Below are 26858 nucleotides of genomic sequence, written 5' to 3'. Positions count from 1 at the left end.
CTATGTATTCTGCTTGACAGCAAGCAGGTGTGTGGTTTGGTTGCCAAGGCAGTAAGGAACCCAGATTTGGAGTTATCAAGAGCAAGATGCAAAATGTTCACCTTTGAAAACCAAGACAAGAACAGCAGGACAGACTGGACACATTTTCTGTCTGAGATTTTGGGTGTTAGGCGTGAGAGAGAGATCTCACAGAGCAACTGTTTATAACTGTTGTGAGCAAAAGGAAGAAGGTATTTTATATTGCCTTTGCTATTTATACCCCTGAAAGGGGTAGAAGTCCATTTCACAGAAAAAAGCCATGGACAGCAGAAAGGGTTTGCACAATTTCAAAAAAGCAGCACAAATCCTCCTGAATGGGAAAGACGCAAAGACCAACAAAGGACCACCCAGCAGTTTATAAGAGCTACTAAACAGGATTATGAAAGGAAACTAGCAAGGACATCAAAATCAATAAGAAGAAATGTTATAATTACATAAAATGAAAGCGGGTAATCAAGAGCAATGTTGGTCCTGTAAAGACTGAAAGTAGGGATATTGTCAAAGGCTGAGGAAATGGCAGACATATTGAATAATTGCTTTGCTATAACATATAGAGTAGAAAGGAAGGATAGCTTGAAGTCCAGAGGGAAGAATAATAGATTGGGAATAGAGACTTAATAAAATTAATGTAAGTAAAGCATGGGTAATGAGGAAATTAATGGAATTAAAGAGTAACAAATCCCTGAGACGGGACAGGGATCTATCTAGGGTATTAAAGGAAGTCGGGGAGCACATTGTAGACACCCGAACTATGTAATCTTTCAGAATTTCGAAGCTAAAAGAGTCATCCTCCAGATTGGAAAGTTGCAAGTGTCACTCTACTTTCTAAGATGGGTGAAAGAGGAAAACCCAAAGAATTACAGGCTAATTAACCGAACCTCTGTTCTTGGAGTGTATAATCAAGAATGGGAAAACTGAACATCTTGAAAATTCTCAGTTAATATGGGAAAACCAGCATGGATTCATGCTGGTTTTCCCATGCCAAGTCATACCTGACAAACCTCATTGAATTTTTGAAGATGGTGACTAAGATAGTGGACTTGGCAATGTTTATGGAAGTTACTTATATGGATTTCCAGGAGGCATTGATAAATTCCACAAGAGATTGTTAACCAAGGTTGAAGCCCATGGAATTAAGGGCAAATTACTGACATGGCTGGAAAATTGGTTGACTGGCAGGTGACAGAAAGTAGGGATAATCCAAATTTGCTGATGTCAAAGTTAGGCAGCATTGTAAAAGTGTAGATAACATCATAAAATTAGAAAGGGATATTGATACACTAAGTGAATAGACAAAACTGTGACAGATGTAAGCAAGTGTAGGTTAATCATTTTAGCCTGAGAAAGGATGGGTGAGGGCACTTTCCAGATGGAATGATTTCCAAAAAGACTTTCAGGTGCATAGATCTTTAAAATGTCGCAAACAGTTGCAGCAAATAATCAAGAATGCTAGTGGAATGCCAACCTTTCATATCTGGAAGGATTGGAGTACAAGGAAGCAGAAATTATGCTGCAGTTGTACAAAATCCTGGTTATGCCCTACTTGGAATACAGCGAGCAAATCTGAGAACCACTCCGGATATATTGGCCTTGGACAGAGTACCACATGGATTTACAAGAATGATTCCTGAGAGATTCAGAAATTGAGAGTTTACACAAATTTAAGCCTTTTTTTCCCTCTGACATTTAGGAGGTTACAGAGCATCTGATCAAAGCCTTCAAGAAACAAAGTAGGTAGTAAACTATTCCCATTGATTGGGGATTCCAGAACTCTGGCATAGTCTGAGAATTAGGGCCAGACCATTCAGGAGAGAAGTTAAGCACATCTACATGCAAAGGATAGCAGATGTTTAGAATCACTTCCACAAATGTCAGTGGATGTAGGATCAGCTGTTGATTCAAATTTTCAGGTAATTTTTAAGCCAAAGCGTTAAGGAACATAAGCCAAAGGCTAGTATATGGAGTTAGACCACAGGTCAGCCATGATCTCATTGAATAGCGGCGTAGGCTCGAGGAGCTGAATGGCCTACTCATGTTGATATATTCCTATGTTCTAAAGGCTCTGCAAGATGTGACTAGTAAGACATAGGGGAAGAAATCACCAAAGTGGATCTTTCTGTTGAATGTTAATTCTCTTGAAGTGAATTTTTGAATCCTAATGTCTGGTGAAACTGGGAGGTGAGAGTCCTTTTGGAATCTGGGGATAACTGGAGTGCTTCCAACAAAGACTGTAGTCCTTTGGAGTATTGATTTTTTTTATTGTTATGTTTTTATATTTTAGTGAATGTTACCACTGGACAAGTAAGATCCCAGAATGAAATCTGGCTTTATAAATTAAATTAAACAGCAGCAAATATGATGGGGTGGTCTGTCACGAGAACGCAAGTGTGTCATGTTGTAGATTTTGATTTTAACAATAACAGTTTATTATGCAGTGGTTAAAATTTACAGAGTTAACTATAGGTAACAATGTTTAATAGGCTTATGGCAAAACTATCACTTTTAATAAAAATCCAAAGAAAATTTCCTTTATTCTCCTCCAGTTTGTAGATTTGACTGCTTTTTCTCTCTTCCTGCCCTTTTAAGCCTTGAAGTCTTTTGTGTGGAATACTTGAGAGCTTAGATTTTCTCAGTCTTTTAATAATCTGTAGAGTTCTAACCAATTGCTTCCAACCTGAAGTTCCACAAGCTAAACTTTTGTACTGAGGTAATGTATTCCACAATTGCTCTGAACAGTCTTTTCTCGGTGACTTTGACTTCATTTCGGTCTACCTCAAACTAAAGTCAAGGTTTGGATGTAGGTCTGCTCGCTGAGATTGAAGGTTCATTTCCAGATGTTCTGTTACCCTACTAGGTAACATCTTCATTGAGTGGGCCTCGGGCAAAGCAATGCTGAAAATTCCTGCTTTCTATTTATATGCTTGGTTTTCTTTGGGTTGGTGATGTCATTTCCCGTGGTGAAGTCACTTCCTGTTCCTTTTCTCAAGGGGTGATAGATGCAGTCGAGAAAACCTACATCCAAAACCTCAACCTGAACTACAAATCTTCTCAAAACTCACTAAAGTCAAGTTTCTGAAATAATTTAAAAAATTATTCAGCTGCAACTAATGCCTTAAGTATTTTTTTTTCTTGTAATGCCCAACAGTATAAACAAACTTCATTAACATTCCAAGAGACGTTGCAGTCACCTGCTTTCTGACCCATATTGGTTTTAAATCATGGTTCTAGAAGACTGACCTAATTACTTTATAAGCCCCTCCACAAAAAATGGACCACTCATTTGCCACTAGTTTGAAGTCCAAAGTCTAAAGTTACATGTTACTGATCACATTAAGCCATTTGTAAAGTTTATCTTTTCTGTAATTTAGAGTAGTAGTTAACTTCTAGGCAGTGTTTGGATGATGTTACTGTTTGTTACAGTTAAAATCTTGCAATTTTAATTGCATGGTGGACTTTCAAATTGGTCACTGAAAATTAAACTTTCTTCTTTAAAATCAACTCTTTGATTGTACCAATGTTTAAATATGTGATCCTTGCACAGTAGTGCAATATGCTGTTATATTGTGTGTATTCCAGTGTGTTACACGGAGGCTGGAGGAGTGCACCATCGTTCACATTCCATTATTTCACAGTTCAGACCATAAAAATACTTTTCCCAGTCGCCATGATGAACCAGGGTTTAAACAACAAGACCCACTAACTAGGTTTCTCAAATGCACTTATAGTTTTATTATCAAAACAAAACCTGCTGAATAAAGATGAAATAACTGGTTAAAATAGACAGCCAGTAATATAGAAGCACACATTTTTATTCCTATAAATATCCCCAAAATACGTAGGCAGGCACATATGCAATTTGCAGCAAAAGAGAAAGAAAAAAATTTCTCTGCAGCGAAGAGCTTTCTGAACAAAAAAAACACTTTTGGCCATTGGGTTATTTTTGAAAACACAATGATAAAGATTAGGATTTTCCAGAATCCGTTAATCTGATGTTCTGTCATGTGACCTTTCCCAAACATGCATGGTTATGTCTGAAGTCCAACAGTCATTGCTTGCTCTGGAAATACAATCTTGATGTCTTTTCAATTACTTTTTCAAAAGAATCAATAGGTTTCACCCTGAAATAATACAATTTTTTTGTTTCTGGAATAGGAGAGATCAGTTGAGCATTTGTTCAGAGCAAGCTGTCCTTCAACTCATTTGGTTCTTAGCAGATATACATGTAACTGAATCAGATAAAACAAGAACCTCTCCAAGTTGGTCACGGCTTAAACAGCCCCAGCATGGTGTACAGCAAAGTAATCCATTGGAGCTTTTTTCTAAATGACTAGTAACAATGTCCACAATGAATTTTCAGTGTCTTTTGAAGAACTCTCTTGAGGCATCTTCAAAACTTAGTGAATTGCTTTTTCCACAATCTTTCAAATCTTCTCTTCTGAGTAATATTAAATGTGATGTCTTTGCCTAATAGCTAGGTGTGTAGATTCTGTTTTTTTTTCAGGTCACTTGCAGAAAAGTGAAATTGTGCTAATATCTGCCAACTGTTCCAGCAGATTGACTTGAAGTAAATTTGTGCTTGGTTGCATAAGAAAAATAGCTTTTTTAATCCCATTGTTGATCATAGCTCTAAGGAAATAATTAACAGACAGAAACACTTGTTCAGGCAGTTGTGCTTGTGCACCCATTCTGTTTGATAAGCCCAAATTATGTTAAATTCAAGCTTTAAAAAAAAGTGCTAATGTTCAATTTGTACAGTGAGATATAGTGGTTGAAAAATGTTTGCTTTCGAGATGAGAGTGGTCACAATTCAGATAAGTTTCATTAAGGAACAGGACACTAGGTGGATATTTATTCATTTAATGTAGGATAATTGAAGCTCTTGTAAGAATTAACTTGAACCAAAATAAGACTTGGTAGAATTCTATAAATAACTATTCATACACAACTATGTCTTTAAGCGACTGGTAGAAAGCTACATTAATTCCATGGGCTATTACCTAGAAGTAATTTCTGGTCTGAAACACAAAATGAAATTTATGTGTATTACAGATTTTTCGCTTTAATAATTCTTCTTCTTTTAAAATGATTTCTTGGCATTGTAGTTTTGACTACCTTCCTGACAAAGCATTTTTCTTTCTGTTTGCTGGCAGGGAAGGGCATTCTTGTTCGTGGACTTTTGTCACCAGATGCTGAGTATTGTTTTCTGAAATGCATAAAAATCTGAAACTCCATCAGAAATCGCTGGAAAAAGTTAGCAGGTCTGGCAGCATCTGTGGAGAGAATGCTGAGTTAATGGTTTGGGTCCATTGGCTCCTTCAGAACTGATATAGCTAAGGAAAGATGGATATAAAAGCTAGAGAAGGGATCAGGGAAGGAGTAAACGATAGGTGGAATTAGAGCCCAGAAAGAGAGAAAAACAGTTGGACAGACAAAGGTCAGCTTGGGAGAATGAGTAATAGGGACCATTATTAACAACGGTGGGTTGTTTATGGTAGCAACCCATGTGATGACAAGACCTGGTGTATGAGGGTTGGGTTTGAGACATGGGAGAAGGTACTTAGATCCTAAAACTATTCAACTTGTTACTGAGACCTGAAGGCTGATGGCTTCCCAAGCGGAAAATGAAATGTTCTTCCAGCTTGCACTGAGCTTTGCTGGAACAATCATCAGGTGAAGGAGCGGCACTCCGAAAGCTCGTGCTTCCAATTAAACCTGTTGGACTCTCACCTGGTGTTGTGAGATTTTTAACTTTGTACACCCCAGTCCAACAACGGCATCTCCAAATCTTGGCCAGGCAACACAGGTCTGTTGAACTGGCAGGCAACTGGAAACTTCGGGCCATTTTTTTGCAGACAGTATGTAGGTGTTCAGCAAGGCAGTCACCCAGTCTGCTTTTTCTCCCCAATGTAGAGGTGACCACATTATGAGCAGAAAACACATTTAAATGTATGTTGTCAAATATGCATATTAGACAGTTGTCATTTACATAAATGATTTGGATGTGAATATACGAGAAGTGGTTAGTGAATTTGTGGTATAGTGGATAGTGAAGAAGGTTATCTAAGAGTATAACAGGACCTTTAATCAGATGGGCCAATGGGCTGAGAAGTGGTAGATGGAGTTTAATTTAGATAAGTGTGATGTGTTTTGGTAAGGCAATTCAGGGCCAGACATATACCCTTAATGGTAGGGTCCTGGGGAGTGTTGCCAAACAAAGAGACATTGGGGTCCAGGTTCATAGCTCCTTGAAGGTAGAGTTGCAGGTGGACAGGATAATGAAAAAGGCATTTGATATCCATGTCTTTATTGATCAATGCATTAAGTTTAAGAGATGGGATGTCATGTTATGGTTGTACAGGCATTTGGTTAGTCTACTTTTGGGATACTTTGTGCAATTTTGGTCTCCCTGCTATAGGAAAGATGTTAAACTTGAAAGGTTTCAGAAAAGATTTACTACGATATTGCCAGGGTTGGTGGGTATGAGCTTTAGAGAGAGGCTGAATGGGCTGGGGCTATTTTCCCTGAAGCATCTGAGGCTGAGGGGTGATACTATAGAGGTTTATAAAATCATGAGGACGTGTTTAGGGTGAATAGCCAAAATCTTTTCTCAAGGTAGTGGAGTCTAAAACCAGAGGGCATATCTTTAAGATGTGCAGGGAAAGATATAAAAAGAACCGAAGAGGCAATTTTTTCACATGGAAGGTGGTGCACGTATGGGGAATGAGCTGCCAGACGGAGTAGTGGAGGCTGGTACAATTGCAACATTTAAAAGTCACATGGATGGAGGGGTTTACAGGATATGGCCCGAATGCTGGCAAATGAGACCAGATTAATTTAGGATGTCTGGTTGGTATTGAGTCGCACTGAAGGGTCTGTTTCTGTGCTGTGCAACTCTGACTCTATGACATCAAATACTATCATTTTTATTGCTGTTTTCTCTGCCAACTTTTTCTCATCCTTTCTGAAGACACTTAGAATGTTGTATCATAAATGTTGTTAATATCATGCATCTTGACAAAGGTGCTAATGAGGTTCATGATTGATACCACCATGGCTTTCACTCACTGGCTAAGCTCAATCTTTTTCTTAACCTGCATTTGCAAAAGATATGGGTTCAAAATGTTCTGCTCAAATGAACAAACATTTGAAGATGTATAAACATAACTGTATTCATTCCATGTGGACAATGAGCTAATAGCACAAGGAATGCAGTATCATAAAATGGCAGTGTTTGCTGACAACCACCATTGCTTGTAACTGCGCATGCACACAACTACATTATGTAGCATTCTGATGGCATCACAAACAATGCCACTGTGCACCTGCAGAAAAAAAGTGGAATTCAACAGGGGAGGCTGCAGGTGGGGCGTGTGGGTATGTGGGATTGAGGGGATGGGGCACAGCAGGCCACTCTTCTCCTGTGAAAGAATTTAAAAGAATAGTTGTAAATGAGCCAGTCTTTCCAGAGCACAGATACTTTCTCAGTATTACTCAATCAGTAATGGCTTGTTTATGGCATGGCAAACTCTTTGTCCTATCTCGAGAAAATCAAGAAAATGCATTGAATTAATTTGGAAAGGATAATTTTTAGTTAAGTATACACTTGAAAAAAAATTCATTTCGGTGAGCAGATTTGAAATTGTGCTTTCTCAACATTTGAGTTTTATTTAATTATTAGGTGTAAAATTGTGATTTTGTTACAAATATTTTGTGAAATATTGTCAGTAAACAACTTTAACGTTGCTATACATTTTTCATCTCTTGTGGGGTTTCTGCTTAAATGTTTTAATGATTTGAAAAATAAAATGATAATTGTAATAACTTATCAAATATTATTTCAAGGTTTAAAATTTGCTATTGTAAAACTTCTTGTGTAAATAGCATAATATATTCAACTATTACAAAACATTTACACTAAGTCCGTGATATTTTGAGCAACCTCTTGTGCTTAAATGAAAATGCTATTTTTAAAATTCAGGTCTAGAAACAAAATATCGTGTTCTAGTTTGACAATTGTGGATGAGCAGTGATCTTAGTTTAAACTATGGCCAACTACAAATTATATGTTGGAAATTTAGTAAACTTTGTAGTTTAGTCATATGTAAAGGTAATAAATAATGCAATATTCATTTGACTATTGTAATGACAAAATTGTAAGATTTATTTGAAAGATGACCTATGTTTATGTTTGTGAACAAGTGGGCACTTTCTAGAACTGTGTTTAAATATGAGATAATGAAGTAGCAAGACACCAGACCTGAAAAATGGTATTTTTGTAGTAAGATGAATGGAACCTTCATTTCATTACAAACCTGATTTCCGATGATATCCTATTGGCTGGTGTTTTCTTAACCTTTGACGAGTTCAAAGAGAGAGCTCGCCACCTGGATTTGCAAGTCCAGTAAAGGAACTTTTTCTTCCCCTTCTCAATCCCTTTTAATGTGAAGCTGTGGAATGTAAAGAGTGCTTATCTATTTGATTTTGACTGATTTTATTCACTATTTTGTTACAAAATGGTCATATTGTGTTGCCACTCTTTGATGCTACCTTGCCTCCACCAATGCCATTGCTACTATGAATCCTCACTGGACTGCGCCAGTGCAGATGTCACTGATTATGCTGGGTATGCACCACAAATCATGTTGAAGCACCCTAGAAATATGACACTATTGAACTAATATGCAATGTTCTTACCTAGTGCTTTTGGTTCCGTGTTTTGGACAAATCCATTCAAATGATGGGAGAGCCTTAAAACCATTTAGTTAATGGGATGGAAACCTATTAAAACTCAGTGCTTAAGTGCACGGCTAAGATTAGATTGGGCATTCAGTTTATTGTTTATTCAGTTCCCTTAATTATCTTGACTAGGTTATACAATAAGAGAGTTTTCCTAAGTATAAGCTTTCAGTTCCTTTATATTTATAGCCTACAGTTTTGGAATCTTCTGTCAGTTTTTTTCATTTTAAAATCACGTGTATTTATCACGACCAGAAGTCTGCCTTCTAAAATCATTGATATTAAGATAATTGTCTGAATAATGCAGATGAGAAGTTAAATGCAAATAAGATGGTTACTATTCGGAGAGGTGTAGTCAGTTTTCAGGAATGTTAAGAAATGAACCTGATGGGTTGAATCCTTGGATACTGAAAGAAATGGCTTAAAAAAAAAAGTGGATTACTGGTAGTCAATCTTCTAAAAGTCTCAGAGGATTTGGAAACTGTTGAAGTGACGCCTATAGTCAAAAAGGGAAGGAGACAAAAATACAAATAGTTACAAGTCCCCTAACTTAACATTTGTCATTGGGAAATTGTTGGAATGTATTCTAAAGGTTGTAATAGCGTAGCATTTAGAAGTGCATAATAAAGTCGACTTGACTTCGTGAAGGGCAAGATATGCCTGTGAAAGTTATTAGAATTCCTTGAAGTTGAAATCAGCTGCATAGATGTAATGTGTTTGGATTTCTAAAAGGTATTGCACACCAGGCTTTTTAATAAGATTCCATTGTGTTAGAAGTAGTATATCTGCGTATATAGAGCTAACTAATAGAAGATATTTGGGATGAAAGGGTCATTTTCAGGATGCAGCTTGTAATTGGAGTGCCACAGGAATCGGTGCTTGGGCCATACTACTTTTTCTATATATGTGAATGACTTGGCTGAAGGGCATTAATATACTATTACCAAGTTTGCAGATGATTCAAATAAGTGGAAGGACAAGTAGTGAGGATGACAGAAGGAATCTGCAGAAGGATATAGGCAAGTTAGGTGGGTGGACAAAAACTTGGCAGATGGCATGTGATGTTAGACATCATCAAATTATGCACTGCACTTTAAGAAAGTGAGGACTGCAGATAATGGAGATCAGAGTCAAAGGTGTGGTACTGGAAAAGCACAGCAGGTCAGGCTGAGGAGCAGGAGATTCGCCGTTTTGAGCAGAAGTTCTTCATCAAGAATGATGCACATTTGCAGGAAGAATGGAGGAGCTAAGTATTGTTTAAATGGAGAAAACTACTGAAAGCTGTAGCACAGAGCTTTTGAGGGTCCTTGTGCATGAATTGCAAAAGCTGGCATTCAAGCTTTGCGAGTAATAGAGAATGTAAATAAACTGTTTGTTTCCATTCACTTCAACAAGAATGGATCACAAATAGGAAAGTCTTGCTAAAACTATAGAAGTCACTAATTAGATCACAGCTAGAGTACTGTGAGCAGATTTGGTCCCCTTATCGAAGGAAAATTGTACTGGCATTAAAGGAATTCCAGGGAAGGTTCACAAGGTTGATCCCAGGTATGGGGGGATTTCTTTTTAAGAGGAGAGGTATAAATAGCTTGGTCTAGTACTCATTAGAATTTAGAAGAATGAATGGCATCTTATTGAAACCTGTAAGGGTTTTAGAGGATTTACTGGAGTATATGCTGTGAGATGGTAAAACGAGAGGGCATAACTCCAGTGTAAGGGGTTTAAGACAGATGAGGAGGAATTTCTTCTCGAAGGATAGTGAATCTGTGGAATTCTTTATTCAAGGGAACAGTAGGGCTGTTTTTAAATATATCCAAGGCTGAAAAAGATTTTTAATCAGTAAGGGAATCGAGGGTTATGAGAAAAATTAGGAAAAATGGTGGTGATTATCAGATCAGCCCTGATCTCATTAACTGATGGAGCAGATGTGGCAGACAGAAAGACCTACTTCAGTTTCTACATCTTATGCTCTTCTAGAATAGAGTATATGTTTCATAGTGTTATTGCTCATTGATGTGATTATCCAAGTCTGATTTGTACTTAAAGAGACAAATATACAGTTCTGTCCCTTTGCTATAAATGCATTCAGTGCATCCACCATTTGCTTTTTTTATTTCTGATTTTCAACATCTCACCCATTGAGATGCTTTTAGGTTTTGTTTACCTCGGACACAACATAAATTAAGCTCATTTGTGAGAATCAATGAATGAATAGGTCTCCAAATCAATAATTCCACTCTGACATCATGCCATTTCAACCTGTACTGATGACCGTGTCATTCTCCAATAATTTACTTTTTAATTCCAGTGCTGTTTCAATTGAATACTTCTTTTGTTTTCAAGAAGTGATTAAGCAAAATATAATACAGTATCCAAATTGTTGTTGAGATAGCACTCAGTACTTGGGATGGTAATCTGCCCAGATTACATACTCAAGCTTTTCTCTTACGTTAAAGTCTGACTTTGTTCAAATAGTTTATCTTTAAGTATACTTCTAGAATTGGCTGGTATACTTCTAGAATTTTAAGAATTTTGAAGAAGGTATTCAGTTATATTCACTTTCTTTCCAAACACTGCAATTTTAAAGAAAATTTTATGACATGGGAATTTCTGCTTTGTCTTTTCCTACATTTCAGTTTTAGTACAATTTGGAGAGAATAATTATGTGCTTGGCAAAAACTAATGTTGTTAAGTTCTCAGCTCAATTATTAGATTGCCATTATAACCAATATTTATATTTATATAAAGGCTTATTTGTATAAAAGGCCGTAGTATAGTTGCGAGGAGAAAATGTACTGTTTTAATTTATAGTTTTTTTTTAAAACATCCTTTTCATGCCTTGGACCAGGTACAGAATTTGAAAGTTTCAGTCTCTGATCTTTTGACTCCCTAGGGCTAGGACATTAAGTCAAACCTAATTTGAGATTTTCAAAATTGAGTGGACAGGACTGTGTAGATAGGGTGAAGTTGTTTCTGCTTGTAAAAGATCAAGAATGGGATGGCATATATTTAAAATGTGAAAAATAACTTTCACACAGCAAGTTTAAGACTGAGATGAGGAGGAATGTCTTCTGAGGGTTGCCATAGAGAGCTGTGGGGCACAATCCTTATGTATATTTAAGGCTGAGGTAGATTCTGGATGCAGGTTTGCTCACTGAGCTGGAAGGTTCATTTCCAGATGTTTCTTCACCCTACTATGTAACATCTTCAGTGGGCCTATGGGTGAAGCATTGCTGCTGATACCTGCTTTCTATTTATATGTTTGGGTTTCTTTGGGTTGGTGATGTCAGACAAAACATGTCCAGAAACCCGAGCCACTCTCCCCTACATCAAAGACATCTCGGAAATGACTGCCAAACTACTCGGACTCCTTAGCATCATGCTGGCCCACAAACCCACCAACACACCAAAACAGCAGCTAATGAACTTGAAAGACCCTATACAGACAACAAGCAAAACTAATGTCATTTACAAAATACCTTGCAAGAACTGTAATAAACACTTCATTAGAAAACAGGCAGAAAACTAGCCACCAGGATACATGAACATCAACTAGCCACAAAACACCATGACCCTCTCTCACTAGGATCTTCACTTACAGATGAGGAAGGACACCACTTCGATTGGGACAGCATGTCCACCCTAGGACAAGCCAAACAGAGAAACTCACAAGAATTCCTAGAAGCATAGTATTCCAACTGGAATACTATTAACAAACATATCGAGTTAGACCCCCATCTACTACCCCCTGAGGAAAAGAACAGGAAATGACATCACCAACTCAAAGAAACCCAAACATATAAATAGAAAGCAGGAATCAGCAGCAGTACTTTGCCCAGAGGCCCACTGAAGATGTTACCTAGTAGGGTGATGAAACTTCTGGAAATGAACCTTCCAACTCGGCGAGCAAACCTGCATCCAGACCTCAACCTGAGCTACAAATCTTCTCTAAGCCCGCTGAGGTAGATACTTGATCAGTAAGGGAATTAAGGGTTACGAGGGAAAAAGGCAGGGAGGGACATCTGCCATCCTTGTCTGATCTATTGTGCATTTTGACTTCAGATACATGAAAGTATGAGTGACCCTTAAATGCATGCTGAAACTTCCAAATGTGTCACTCAATGTATGAACAGCCAATTCAACTCAATTGGAAGCAGACACACCACCCAGCGTTGATCTGGGTAATGTGAACTGCAAAGACAAGTCCTGTACTGTTGATTGTACAAAGTTCTCCTAACTAACATCTGGGACCAAACTGAGGCTCCTGTCCCATTGGCTAGTCAATAACAGTCTTGTTTTGTTTTTCTGTAAGTATAATTAACATCCTTAGGTATGTCCTGTCCCACCAAAGAGAGTTAACACTTTTTGAGTGGATTTTCTTTATATATCAGAACTGGGAACAAGTAGCAAGAGATGGTGGGTGATGATAATGGAAGCTGTTTGATAGGGTGCAAGATAGGAAAGATTGAATGACAGTTTTTCTTACAGGGCCAAAGGGAATGATAATGCAGCAGGACAAGAAACAAAAAGATCTGATGAGCAGATGTGCTGTTGTCTGTCTGAAAGAAAAAAAAAACAAAAACTGAAATAAAATAGGTTTAAAATTGAACTCTTATCCAGAAGGATGGAAAGTGTCCAACTGAACAATGAAGTTTTGTTCCTCAAGCTATGTGGAGCTTCACTAGAACAGCAAAGGAGGCCAAGGACTGAGATCTCAGCATGAGAGCAACTTGGAAAATTAAAGTGACAGATCTCTGGAAGCTTGGAAACTTGGAATCATGCTTGTGGATTCTGCATAAGTATTCTACAGTGAGATCATCCAAACAGTGTTTGGTCTTAATGTAGAGAAATGTGAAAAGTGAATACAGTACAACAAATTGAAGTTTACAGCTGGAAGGAGTGTTTGTGCCTTGGAGAAAGTAAAAGGGCAGGTGTAATACTTTTAAAGTATTTGGGTGGAAGTCTCTAGGGTAAAGGATTTGGACGCTGCACCAAGACCTGGAAGGAGCAATCCATTTTTTTGGAATTCTGAAAGTGTAGGGGTTGATATGTTTGGTGGCATCACACCAAGATAGACTTTGCAGTGAGAAGCAAGGACATTCATCTCCGCGATAATTAAGCAAAAACAACCTTAAGTTTATTTATAAATTTAAACTCTTTGTAAACTGACTTAACTATATACTACAGATATGGGATGAATGTATAAACAACTCTTTAGATCAGTGGTGGGATGTAAGATATGGAAATAAGGGTAGATTGCTGATTGTTTGACAAAGTAAGCAATTCTGTGTCCTTGTTTTTGTGACTGCCCAGATAGAAGAGCTGTGTCTTTGCTCCTTTTTTTCACTGGATGTGAGCATCGTTGGCTGGGCCAGCACATTGCCCATCGCTAGTTGCCCTTGAGAGGATGGTGGTAAGTTGCCACCTTGAACTGCTGCAGTCCATGCAGTACATGTACACTCTAAGGAGGAAGCTCAGGATTTTAAATGAATGAACAGCAATATACTTCTAAGTCTGGATGGTGAATGATTTGGAGGGGAGTGTTGTAAATAGTGGAGTTCCCATGAATTTGCTGCCCTTGCCCTTTTAGATGGTAGTGGTCATGGGTTTGGAAGGTGCTGTCTAATGAATAGTGAATTTTTGGTAGTAAATTTTTTTTAGATGGTATACAGGTGCTACTGAGTGGTGTTGGTGGAGGTACTGAATGGCACCACATCCACAAATAGTCAAACAGACTGCTTTAGGTTGGATGGTGTCCAAGTTTCTTGTGTTGTTGGACCTGTACTTTTCTAGGCAATTGGAATGTATTCCATCACACACCAGACTTGTGCCTTGTATATAGTGGACAAGTTTTGAAGAGACAAGAAGTGAGTTTGCTACTGCAAGATTCCTAGCCTTTGACCTGCTCTTGTAGCCAAAGTACTTCGATGACTAGTCCAGTTTAATTTCTGGTCAATGGTAACCCTCATGATGTTGATAGTAGGGGATTCAGTGGTGATGCCATTGAATGTCAATGAGCAATAGTTATATTCTGTCTTGCTGGAGATTGTCACTGTCATATGCATGTTATTTGTCAGTCCAAGTCTTGCTACATTTGGGCATGGACTACTTCAGTTTTTTCTTCTTCTTCTAATAGTTTCTATTAAACTGGGTTAGAAAAGATTTAAATACAGTATCGTAAATAATTGAATTTTCAGTTTTACAGAGACAATCCAAATGATGGGCCATTACATTTAATGCTTCCTCGTGGGCTTGGTGTCCTTGTTGCTGAAAACATTTCACACTCCAATATTGTACACAGGTTTTAATTATTTTTAAGTTTTGCTTTATTGAAACATAACTATGGTAGAGAACATTTTTATGTGCTTATTGCAAATGTCCCTGCTTTTGTTTCTGTCATGGGGATTAATGTATCAGAGTTCTTTAATTAATCCGTAATGATCATGGTTGCTCCTATCCCTAATTCAAGAGACACTTTCTTTTGAATGTATTGCAGTTATATGATGCCTTTATGACCTTATAGTATCTCAAATACTTAACAGCGAAGTAAGAACTGTTTAAAGTGTTGTCATTATGATCATACATGAAATAAACCACTAAGTGCTCAGCAAACCCCACAAACAGCAGAGTATATTGCCTGATCTTAAGTGATTGTTGTGGGATATATATTGACCAAAAGACTAGGGAGACCTCCAAGCTCCCCTGAACTACAGACGGACCTCGATTATCTCAATATCAATCATCCGAAGGAGATCTTGAGGACCCGATAGAAACATTACATCAAAGACGAGTTTCTAACACTCGCGCACTCTCTCTCTCCTCCCACACACACTTTCCCTGGACTTCTACACAGGTGTGTCAGATAATCTCTACACCATTGTCCTGTAGAGGGCAAAGGTGGAACCTGTCAAAAGGTTGTGTGTGTACGCATGTGCTATTTGGATTCTCTTTCCTCCGCCGCCACCTCCCCCCTCCAAAACGCAGCAGCGGTGGCGGCGGCAGCAGTAGCAGTCTTGTTGTTGGTTTCCAGTCCAGCTGCTCTGGAAAGTTGGGGGCAGATGGGAGGCCGTGTTAGACAGGGGTTGGGGGGAAGAGGTCTGTGTTGAACAGGTGTAGGGAGAGGGTGGGGTGGGGGCAGACGGGGAAGCGGTCTTAGACGGGGTTGGAGGTGGGCGGGGGCTCATATTAAGTTGATTAACCAAATAATCCATTATCCACATAGTGTCCGCCCATCTCGTTCGGAAAATCGAGGTTCCTCTAAGTGGAAGTAGTACCACTAGATCTTTTATACCCCTTTCCCCCTACTCTCAAGAACACCTCAGCTTAAGATAGTGCAGCAGTCTTTCAATATTGCACTTGTCTGTTAGTCAAGATTTTGTGCTGTACTGTTTTAAAGTAGAACCTGAATGTAGAACCTCCTGATTTATGATAGTGCTAGCTGCAAAAAGTCGATTTGAATTATATTAAAAGTGTGTCAGCAATAGTGTTTATTATAGGATAAACATACAAATATTTTTGAAATCTATGACTCTTTACTGTTTGCTTTTTATTTGATGTTGATGTAAATCTTTGTAAATTGTACTCAGTAAAACTTTATACTGAGTACTTTTTTAAATTGTAATCTTTTCCTAATTTGATACTTGTTCATTCACCTTAGGACCTGAGTTTACTTATAAATTTACCATGATGATATAAGATTTGAACAACTTGCCTGGTGTTTATTCACTTACATTCTTACAATTCAAAACTTGTGGTGCAAACATTGGGGGTAGGAAACAAATTGATTACCTTCAGTTATATATTAACTTCATGTATTCCTATCTTTTATAGGTGCAGGGGAGTCTGGCAAAAGTACCATTGTTAAACAGATGAAGTAAGTATACAATTTATCTGCTGGGCAAGTTGGTGAAAAGTTGTCCAGTTTTCCTTCTGTTCAGAGACTTTTTCTCATTGTAAACTTTACATTATGTTTTTGTCGATAGGATTATACATGAAGCTGGTTATTCAGAAGAAGAATGCAAGCAATACAAAGCTGTTGTCTACAGCAACACCATTCAGTCTATTATTGCAATTATTCGAGCAATGGGAAGATTGAAGATAGACTTTGGTGATCCTGCAAGAGCAGTAAGTAGCAAAAAGCAATTGACTTTGTGATATCTATCTCAATACTAATCTTAAATAGAATAATGCTTCCTTTTTGGTACGAAGAAAGGAAATGCGCAAGTAAATCTTGGTCCAAACTTGCAAACTTAATGTTTATTTAACCCAATGTTACAGCAAAAAGAAAACAAAATGCATTCATTGATCATTTCAATTCGCTTTTAAACTGTTCTGTGTTTAAAGACAAAATATTCTTGATGCTGGAAATCTGAAACAAACACCATGCTGAAGAAACTCAGCAGATCTGGTAGACAGAAATAACATTGCCATTTCAAATCCAGTACAAGTTCTTTAGAACTGCATTTCTCCAGCACAGTCTGTTTGATTTGTGCTTGCTGTTTTTTTTCCCAAAATAAAACCAATTTGTGTGAATTTTTTTATTTTGGAGAAACTGAAACACTGCATGTTACTAATGAAGTTTTGTTTTTATTCATGGGATGAGGGATTGCTGGCTAGGCCAGCTTTTATTGCCCATTGGCAGTTAAAAACCAACCAATTGTCCGGAGTCATTGTAGGCCAGATGGTAGATTCCTTTCCTAACGGACATTAGTGAACCCGATAGGTTTTTCCTGACAATCTACAGGAAAACCCATCATTAGACTTTTAATTCCAGATTCTATTGTTTTAATTGAATTCAAATTCCACCATCTGCCATGGCAGGATTTGGATCAATAGTCCAGTGATAATACTACTAGGCCCTCGCCTCTACATCTATTTGTACTGATGAGAGCAATTATTCTGCCTGAACCATGGCTGGATATTTAGGCTGCTAGGGGGGTGGAAATGTGTGTAGCTAAGATTTAAAAATTGGGTTCCTGCAGCATACATCTGTATCTTGATACATGTGGATCCATTGTAATTTTCAATGTGAGATTGGGATGGCAGAGGTGGAGGAAGCTAACAATGAACCTGCTTGCCTTTAATCCATTAAGTTCCTTAAGGAGCTAGCTAATAGGTAGGAGAGGTTGGCACACAATTGCCAGGAGTGAATTTGGTGAACCTGAACAGTCCAGTGCATACTAGTGCATAGCTGTTACCTTCAAAGTGCAACAAATGGGAGGTTCTGTTAATGATTTGCAAATTGTCAGGTCCTTGGGCATCTTGTGCTAGATTACACACATTACAAATGATTTGGCCATATTTTCACTGTTTGAAGTTCTGTTGCTGGCTCTTCACTGGTGTGTCACGTCTCTTTGATATTGTAGCGAGATGCCCCCATTGAAGTTGCTGATCACTTGTCCTGTGTGGAATCTCCTCCTCTTGGAGTCATTTGGTGCTACTAATTGGGAACTGAATTTGTTGTCTTCCCACTTAGCTGTACTTGTACTTCAAAATGGCACCATTGGCGACACCATTTGAGTGCAGTGTTGGGATCAGGAATTCATCTGGCTGTTGTGTTCTTGATAATATTTTGAAAGTCTGGTCCATTGTTTATATTTTTCAAAGAATGAAACATAATTACTGACTAATATGCATGAATGTGCAAATGTAACAGGTTGAAATCCTCTTCGTAAGTTACACAACTAACAACAACAAAGTCCAGGCTTGACATTGGCATCTATATTTAAAATGAACTCTGAAAAGCTGTTCCTACTCATCTTTAAAGGCAAACTATGCTTTTTGTTTTTATTTTAAACAGCACTCCTGTAGTTTGAGTAGAAAACGTTAATAGGTTTGGATCTTAACAGTTTACTAATAAAGGAATAAAATATGAAAACAATGTAATTATAATAGAAGGTTACAGTGCAGTACAGGCCGTTCGGCCCTCGATGTTGCACCGACCTGTGAAATTAATCTGATGCCCATCTAACCTACACCATTCCATTATTATCAATATGTATGTCCAATGCCCATTTAAATGTCCTTAACATCGGCGAGTCTATTACTGTTGCAGGTAGGCCATTTCACACTGCTACTACTCTGAGCAAAGAAACTACCCCTGATATCTGTCCTGTATTTATCGCCCGTCAATTTAAAGCTATGTACCCTTGTGTTAGCTTTCACCATCCGCAGAAAAAGGCTCTCGCTGTCTGTCTAACCCTCTGATTATCTTATATGCCTCGATTAAGTCACCTCTCAACCTTCTCTCCAACGAAAACAGCCTCCGTTCACTCAGCCTTTCCTCATAAGACCTTCCTTCCATACCAGGCACATGTTGCCTGGGAAAGCTTCCACATCCTTCCTATAATGCGGTGACCAGAACTGTATGCAATACTCTAGATGCAGCCTTACCAGTGCAGTTGAAGCATGACCTTGTGACTCCGAAACGCAATGCCCCTACCAATAAACACCAACACACTATATGCCTTCTTAACAGCCCTATCAACCTGGTTGACGACTTTGAGGGATTTATGCACCTGGACACCGAGATCTCTCTGTTCATTGACACTTCCAAGAATTTTACCATTAGCCCAGTACTCTGTATTCCTGTTACTTCCGAAGTGAACTACCTCATACTTTTCCGCATTAAACTCCATTTGCTACTTCTCAGCCCAGTTCTGCACCTTATCTATGTCCCTCTGTAACCCACAACATCTTTCGGCACTATCCGCAATTATGCCTACCTTAGTGTCATCCGCAAATTTACTAACCCATCCTTCTAAGCCCACCTTCAGATCATTTATAAAAATGACAAACAACAGTGGCCCCAAAACAGATCCTTGCGGCACACCACTGGTAACTGAGCTCCAAGATGAATATTTCCCATCAACCACCACCTTCTGTCATCTTTCAGCTAGCCAATTTCTGATCCAAACCACTAAATCACCTTCAATCCCGAAACTCCATATTTTGTGCAATAGCCTACCATGTGGAACCTTATCAAATGCCTTATTGAAGTCCATATACACCACATCAGCCACTCGACCAACCATTTGTTTGGTCACATTCTCGAAGAACTCAATAAGGTTTGTGAGGCATGACCTACCCTTTACAAACCGTGTTGACTATCCCTAATCAAATTACTCCTTTCCAAATGATGATAAATCTTGTCTATTATAACCTTTTCCAACACCTTACCCACAACCGAATTAAGGCTCACTGGCCTATAATTGCAAGCTTTGGTCCAACTCCCCTCCTTAAACAAGGGAACAACATTTGCTCTCCTTCAGTCTTCTGGCACTACTCCTGTCGACAAAAAGATCAAAGACAAAGGCTCTGCAATCTCCTCCCAGGCTTCCCAGAGAATCTAAGGATAAATCCCATCCGGCCCAGGGGTCTTATCTATTTTCAGATCTTCCAAAATTGCTAAAACCTCCTCTTTGTCAACCGTAATCTCAGCTAATCTAGTAGCTTGTATTTCCATATTCTCACTAACGTTGCCCTTTTCCAATGTGAATACTGACTAAAATTATTGATTAAGCACTTCCTCTATGTCCGCAGATTCCACACACCATTCCACTACTAATTTGGCCCTAATCTTACTGTTCTGATCTTTTATTTCTGATATACCTGTAGAAGTCCTTAGGTTTTTCCTTGATCTTATCTGCCAACAACTTCTCATGTCCCCTCCTGGCTCCTCTTAGCCAAAAAAGATCTGAACAGAGGGCTAACTTATAACTCTCAAGCCCCTTAACTAAACCTTCACACCTCGTCCTCACATAAGCCTTCCTCTTCCTCTTGACAAGAGCTTCAACTTCTTCAGTAAACCATGGCTCCCTCACTCGTCAACTACCTCCCAGCGTGATAGGTGTGTACTTATCAAAGACCCGCAGTAGCTGTTCCTTGAATAATCTCCACATTCAAATCCGTCCATCTCCTGCAGTTTCCTTCCCCATCCTGTACATTCTAAATCTTGCCTAATTGCATCCTAATTGCCTTTTCCCCCCCAGTTATACCTCTTTCCCTGTGGTATATACCTATCCATACCTATTTGTATTGTAAATATAACCGAATTGTGGTCGCTATCGCCAAATGCTCACCTACCTCCAAATCTAACTCCTGGCCGGGTTCGTTCCTCAGTACTGAATCCAATGTGGCCTTACCCCTTGTTGGCCTGACTACATACTGTGGCAGAAAACCCTCCTGCACACATTGAACAAAAACTGACCCATCTAAACTACTTGAACTATAGTATTCCCAGTCAATATTGGGAAGTTAAAGTTTCTCATTACAACTACCATGTTACACTCACTCCTATCAAGAATCATCTTTGCTATCCTTCCCTCTACATCCCTGGAACAATGCAACAGGGGGATGGGAACCAAAATTGTATTTCCAGTGTAAAGGATGTTGAGGGTAGCGAGGTCAGGGATAGGTTTACAAAGTTGCGAGGGGGCACTAGCAATCAGGATGTTGGTTTGAAATGTTTGTACTTCAATGCCAGGAGCATCCAGAATAAGGTGAGTGAACTTGGATCGTGGGTTGGAACCTGGGATTTCAATGTTGCAGCCATTTCAGAGACACAGCTAGAGGAGGGACAGGAATGGTTGTTGCAGATTCCGGGATTTAGTTGTTTCAGTAAGAACAGAGAAGATTGTAAAGGTGGGGTGGCATTGTTAATTAAGGGTAGAATTACAGCAGCTGAGAAAACCTTTGAGGACTCATTCACTGAGATAGTTTGGGCTGAGGTTAGAAACAGGAAAGATCACCCTGTTGGAAGTTTTCCACAGGCCTCTGAATTGTTCCAGGGATGTAGAGGGAAGGATAGCAAAGATGATTCTTGATGTTCAGCTGCACTCTCTCCCTGTTCCTTGCTTCACTAGCACGTGCAACAAACCAGATCTTTGTAGCAAACTAGAACTTTATAAATTTATCTGGTTTGGGCAAGGCTAGTATGTTGAGACAGACATACCTGATGCCTTTTGAGTTATAAGGAAAGGCTGGATAAACTGGGACTTCTTTTCCCTGGAACATAGGAGGCTGAAAGGTGACCTTATGGAACTTTATACATCATGGGGAACATAGATATGGTGAATAGGTAAGGTCTTTTCCCTAGGGTGGGGAATCCAAAACTAGAGGACATAGGTTTAGAGGGAGAGGGGAAAGATTTAAAAGGGACCTGAGTGGCAACTTTTTCCACAGTGGTGATTGTATGGAACAAGCTGCCAGAGGAAGTGGTAGAGGTGAGTACAGTTGTAACATTTAAGAGACATTTGGGCAAGTATGTGGAGAGGAAAGGTTTAGAAGGATTTGGGCCAAATGCAGGCAAATGGGGCTAGTTCCGTTTAGGAAATGTGGTCGCCATGGATGAGTTGTGCTGGTGAGTCTGTTTCCATGCTGTAAGACTCTGACTCTAGAGTCCGTTAGAGGTTTGATAGTCTATTACCAGAAGTAAGCACCTTAATTTGCAAGGAGAAGTTAGAATTCTGTTCTGCATAGGGAAATTTCCACTGGGTCCTTTGGACGCAGTTTTGGTTTCTCTACGTGAAGCAAACTGCTTTGACCTGAATCATGTGGGCGGCACGGAGGCACAGTGGTTAGCACTGCTGCCTCGCAGCACCAGAGACCCGGGTTCAATTCCCGACTCAGGCGACTGACTGTGTGGAGTTTGCACATTCTCCCCGTGTCTGCGTGGGTTTCCTCTGGGTGCTCCGGTTTCCTCCCACAGTCACAAAGATGTGCAGGTCAGGTGAATTGGCCATGCTAAATTGCCCGTAGTGTTAGGTAATAAGGGGTAAATGTAGGGGTATGGATGGGTTGCGCTTCGGCGGGTCGGTGTGGACTCGTTGGGCCGAAGGGCCTGTTTCCACACTGTAAGTAATCTAATCTAATGTCAAACATTTTGAGTGTGGTTGAAGCTTCACACATCCTGGCAAGTGGGCAGTATTCATCACAGTCTTGACTTGTGCCTTGTAGATGAATCTGGAGGTGAGCAATGTGCTGCAGTATTCCTAATCTCTGTCCTGCTGTTGAAGACATTCTGCTTGTGGCAAATCCAGTTGAATTTTGGGACAGAATGTTGATAGTGTGGGATTCAGTTATGGTAATGGCATTGAATGTTAAGTGGCGGCGGTTAGATTGTCTCTTATTGGAAATGGTGGTATGAATGTTACTTGGCACTTGTCAGCCCAAACCTGGATATTGTTCAGATCTTGTTGCATTTGAGCATGGACAGCAGCAATATCTGAAGAGTTATGAATGGTGCAAATGTTATGCAATCATTGGCAAGCATCCCCACTTCTGATCTTATGATGGAGGGGGGGGTGGGGGGCGGCGGTTATTGATGAAGCAGCTGAAGACGGTTAGGCTTTGCCTTTTCCTGTTTTGCGACCTGATTATTTCTCACCCCTAACTGGGATAGTTAGCTGCATTACTAAAGGTGCCTGCTTAGCTAAGCGCTTTGATCCTCCAGAGGAAGCAGAGACACTTTATACCTCTTGTTGCTATGACAATATCTAAACCTAGGATCTTAATTAGATGCACAATGGGATTGCACGAATCATAATGCAGGTTAGCATATTGCATTACTGACATAGAATGGCTTGGACGTGAGTTGAACAGTTACATTAGTTGTAATTAATTTATAAATTTGTAACAGATAATTTGATCAAATATAGTAAAAAGGGTAATGTTTCCAATTTTGGATGCAATCTGTAGGAAACTGCCTGAAATTGCACTGGTTAGGTAATGGTTCAAGTCTAATTCAAACTTATTTGGACAATTAGATTATATTCCCTACAGTGTAGAAAAAGGCCCTTTGGCCCAACAAGTCCACACCGACCTTCTGAAGAGTAACCCACCCAGACTCATTCCCCTCTGACTAATGCACCGTACTCTAAGGGCAGTTTAGTGTGGCCAGTTCACCTGACCTGCACATCTTTGGACTGTGGGAGAAAACCATAATCACATGTGAAATCTTCCATGGGCTTGTACAATTGGGCAGCAAAATACTTTTTTCTTTCTGTTTAAAACATTGTGATAATAAGTAGTTTTATTAGCACAATTAGAAATGAGTTTATTGCCAGAAATAAACATTCTTAATAAACTTCCAATCCCCTCTCTATGGGTAATTTGGTTTAAGTTTGGTTTAACAATTTATTAGTTGGTGTACTGTCGTTAAAATTATTCTTAAATTAAATATTTGTTTTGATCAAAAACATTTCCAAAGGACCACAGCTGGATAATTCTTGATCAGCAAATACCTTTGATCTCCCCTTGTGCGGGAATGGCTACTTCTGTTGTCAGAACACATTCTAGTCATACTGAACTCTAAACCAGAGTTAAAGAACACAGTATACATTAATGCAAGAAGAAATATCTGGAGGGCTTGAGCTCTGCAGGTGACATGACATGAAAACTGCAGCTGGGGTTTCAAACAGACTTTTTTGGATTATGTTGAATCTGTTTGTTCTGTTTTAGCTTGTTCTGTGGGGACAGCTATTTTCTAAGGTTAGGTCAACTGGATGAGAGAGAGGAAAATCTCTCTCCTGCTGTACACCAGTGATCTGAAATAAGTTGAAGTGTTTTTGTACATTACTACTTGTATTTAGCACATCAGTACATGCAATTTTATACTTTGACTTCGATAAATTTTACATGTTCTGTCTTTCCTCTGAAAGTTTTCCAATTAATGCATTTGATATGGAATCCAATTGCTACCTGTTTTTGTAAATCCCCTGTTGCTGCTACTTACTCTTCTTCCCTGATTCTACATCAGAATACATGTCTAAAAACTTGCATCCCTTTCAAACTTTGAGCTTATTAGTTTGTTATTTCACATGATGTACTATTCTTGTGACTCTGTTATGTTGGATTGAAAATACATCGGTCAGAATGCCACCATCTTCCAATATCTAGTCTGGAGCAGTAGATACTGACATTGAAAAAATTGCCATTCTTTTTAGGGAAGGCAGCTAGGAATACCTGCTTCTAAGTTTGGCGGCTGAAAGACAGTCCGTTAATGAATTTAATAAGCTTATTTGGTGTTTACATTGGCCGCACAAAGAATTTGAGGCACCAGCTGTAGTGATATATAAGCACATTAAATAATGTAACTAAGCTTCTCCTCCAATCTTTTGAATTCCTAGAGATAATTATTGTTCTATTTACATATCCTTAATTTTTCTTCCTGCTATCATCTTTAAATTTAAATTGTTACGAAAGAATCCATTAAATTAATGTCAGAATTGGGATGCAATTAATTCTTAAAACTTGCCTGCTACTTATGGCTAAGGCCTTTTTGGTACAGCCAGATTTAAATACATGTTGAGAAAGAGATTGCTTTACTTTATCATCCTCTGTTCACAACTGTTGACACTCTCACTCTACAATACATAGAATGACCTAGCCTATCAAACAATATTGACATGCCCTGGGTGACAGAATATCCAATAATTGCTCTCTAGATTTATACATGAATGTTTACATAAGTAACTTGTGAAGATTGAATTTAGAACCGTTTCCTCTGGTTTACCAGATGAGATTGTTTGTTTGAAACCCAACGTCAGGTTGGCTCACTTCTGAAAGAATCCTTTGATGTTTAATTTCGGTTTATTACGGCAAATGTGGAAAATGTTCCTTTTTTTTGAAAGAGTAATGGCTGGCAGCAAAAGTAGTTTATTCTATGTACTATTCTGGTTGAGGAAGGAGTGAAGACAAAGAAGTAATTAAATGGGAGTTTTGGAAAAGAGGATCTGGTTAACTCATTAAGGAATAGAGTCATAGAGTATAGCACAGAAACAGAATTTTTGGTCCGACTAGTCTGCGCTGACCAGCAAACCTAATCTGACCTAGTCTCATCTGCCAGTATTTGGCCTATATCCCGCTCAACCCTTCCTATTCATATGCCCATCCAGATGCCCTTTTAAATGTTCTAATTGTACCAGCTCCACCCCTTCCTCTAGCAACTCATTCCATACACTCACCACCCTCGATATGAAAAAGTTGCCCCTCAAGACCTTATTAAATCTTTCCCTTCTCACCTTAAACCTATGCCACCTAGTTTTGGGCTTCCTCACCCTAGGAAAAAGACCTTGCCTATTCATCCTATTCGTGCCTCTCATGATTGTATAATCCTCCTATAAGGTCACCCCTCAGCCTCTGACACTCCAGGAAGAAAAGTCCCAGCTTATTCAGCCTGTCACCCAAACCCTCCTGTCCTGGCAACATCCTTGTAAACTTGAGAGGGTGCAGAAAAAATTTAACAACATACTTCCTATGGAAAGAAGACGAAAATTATACACGGTATTCTCACCATGTCCTGTACGGTCGCATCATGATGTCCTAATTCCCATCAGAATTCCCAATTCTGATCAGTAAAAGCAAGCATAACAAGCCGCCTTCATCACCCTGTCTACCAGTGACTCCGCTCTCAAGGAACTATGCACCTGCACCCTCTAGGTCTGTTTGTTCAGCACACACCCCCCAGAGCTCTACCATCAAAATCCTGCCCTTGTTTGCTTTGCCAAAATGCAGCACTTCATATCTAAATTAAATTCCAGTTCATTGGCCCATCTGATCAAGGTGCCATTGTACCCAGATAATTTTCTTCACTGTTCATGAAACCTCCAATTTTGGTGTCACCTGCAAACCTACTAACCGTACCTCCTATGTTCTCATGCAGATCAGTTACATAAATGACAAAAAGCAGTGGACACAGCACCTATCCTTGCAACACATTGCTGGTCACAGGCCTTCAGTTTGAAAAGCAACCCTCTACCAGCATCCTCTGTCTCCTACTTTTGAGCCAATTTTGTATCCAGTTGGTTAACTCCCCTGGATCCTGTTTGATCTAACCTTACTAACTAGTCTACCATGCAGAACCTTGTCGGACACTTTGCTGAAACCCATACAGACACCATGTACCTTCATCGATCATCTTTATCACTTCTTCAAAAAATAACTCGGTGAGATAGGATTTCACACACACAAAGCCATGTTGACTATCCTTAATCAGTTCTTGCCTTTCCAAATGCATGTAAATCCTGTCCGTCAGAATCCCCTGCATCAACTTAACCAATACTGATGTCAGGTTCACCAGTCCC

At 39.1% G+C, this 26858-nt stretch overlaps 1 protein-coding gene across 2 annotated transcripts in view; it reads left to right on the top strand.

Annotated features, from left to right (window-relative positions):
* Nucleotides 1–26858, top strand: part of gnai1 (guanine nucleotide binding protein (G protein), alpha inhibiting activity polypeptide 1) — an 82067-nt gene that overhangs the window by 43732 nt on the left and 11477 nt on the right. For both annotated transcript variants that reach the window (XM_043713796.1, XM_043713795.1), the window contains exons 2-3: nt 16606–16648; nt 16758–16899. In XM_043713796.1, coding sequence (XP_043569731.1) covers nt 16606–16648; nt 16758–16899 — 185 coding nt within the window. The remainder of the gene's footprint in view (nt 1–16605; nt 16649–16757; nt 16900–26858) is intronic.

Source organism: Chiloscyllium plagiosum, chromosome 23, assembly GCF_004010195.1.
Source record: "Chiloscyllium plagiosum isolate BGI_BamShark_2017 chromosome 23, ASM401019v2, whole genome shotgun sequence".
Taxonomy (NCBI): Eukaryota; Metazoa; Chordata; class Chondrichthyes; order Orectolobiformes; family Hemiscylliidae; genus Chiloscyllium; species Chiloscyllium plagiosum.
Note: the sequence above shows the minus strand (reverse complement) of the source record. Positions and strands in the feature narration are given on the sequence as shown.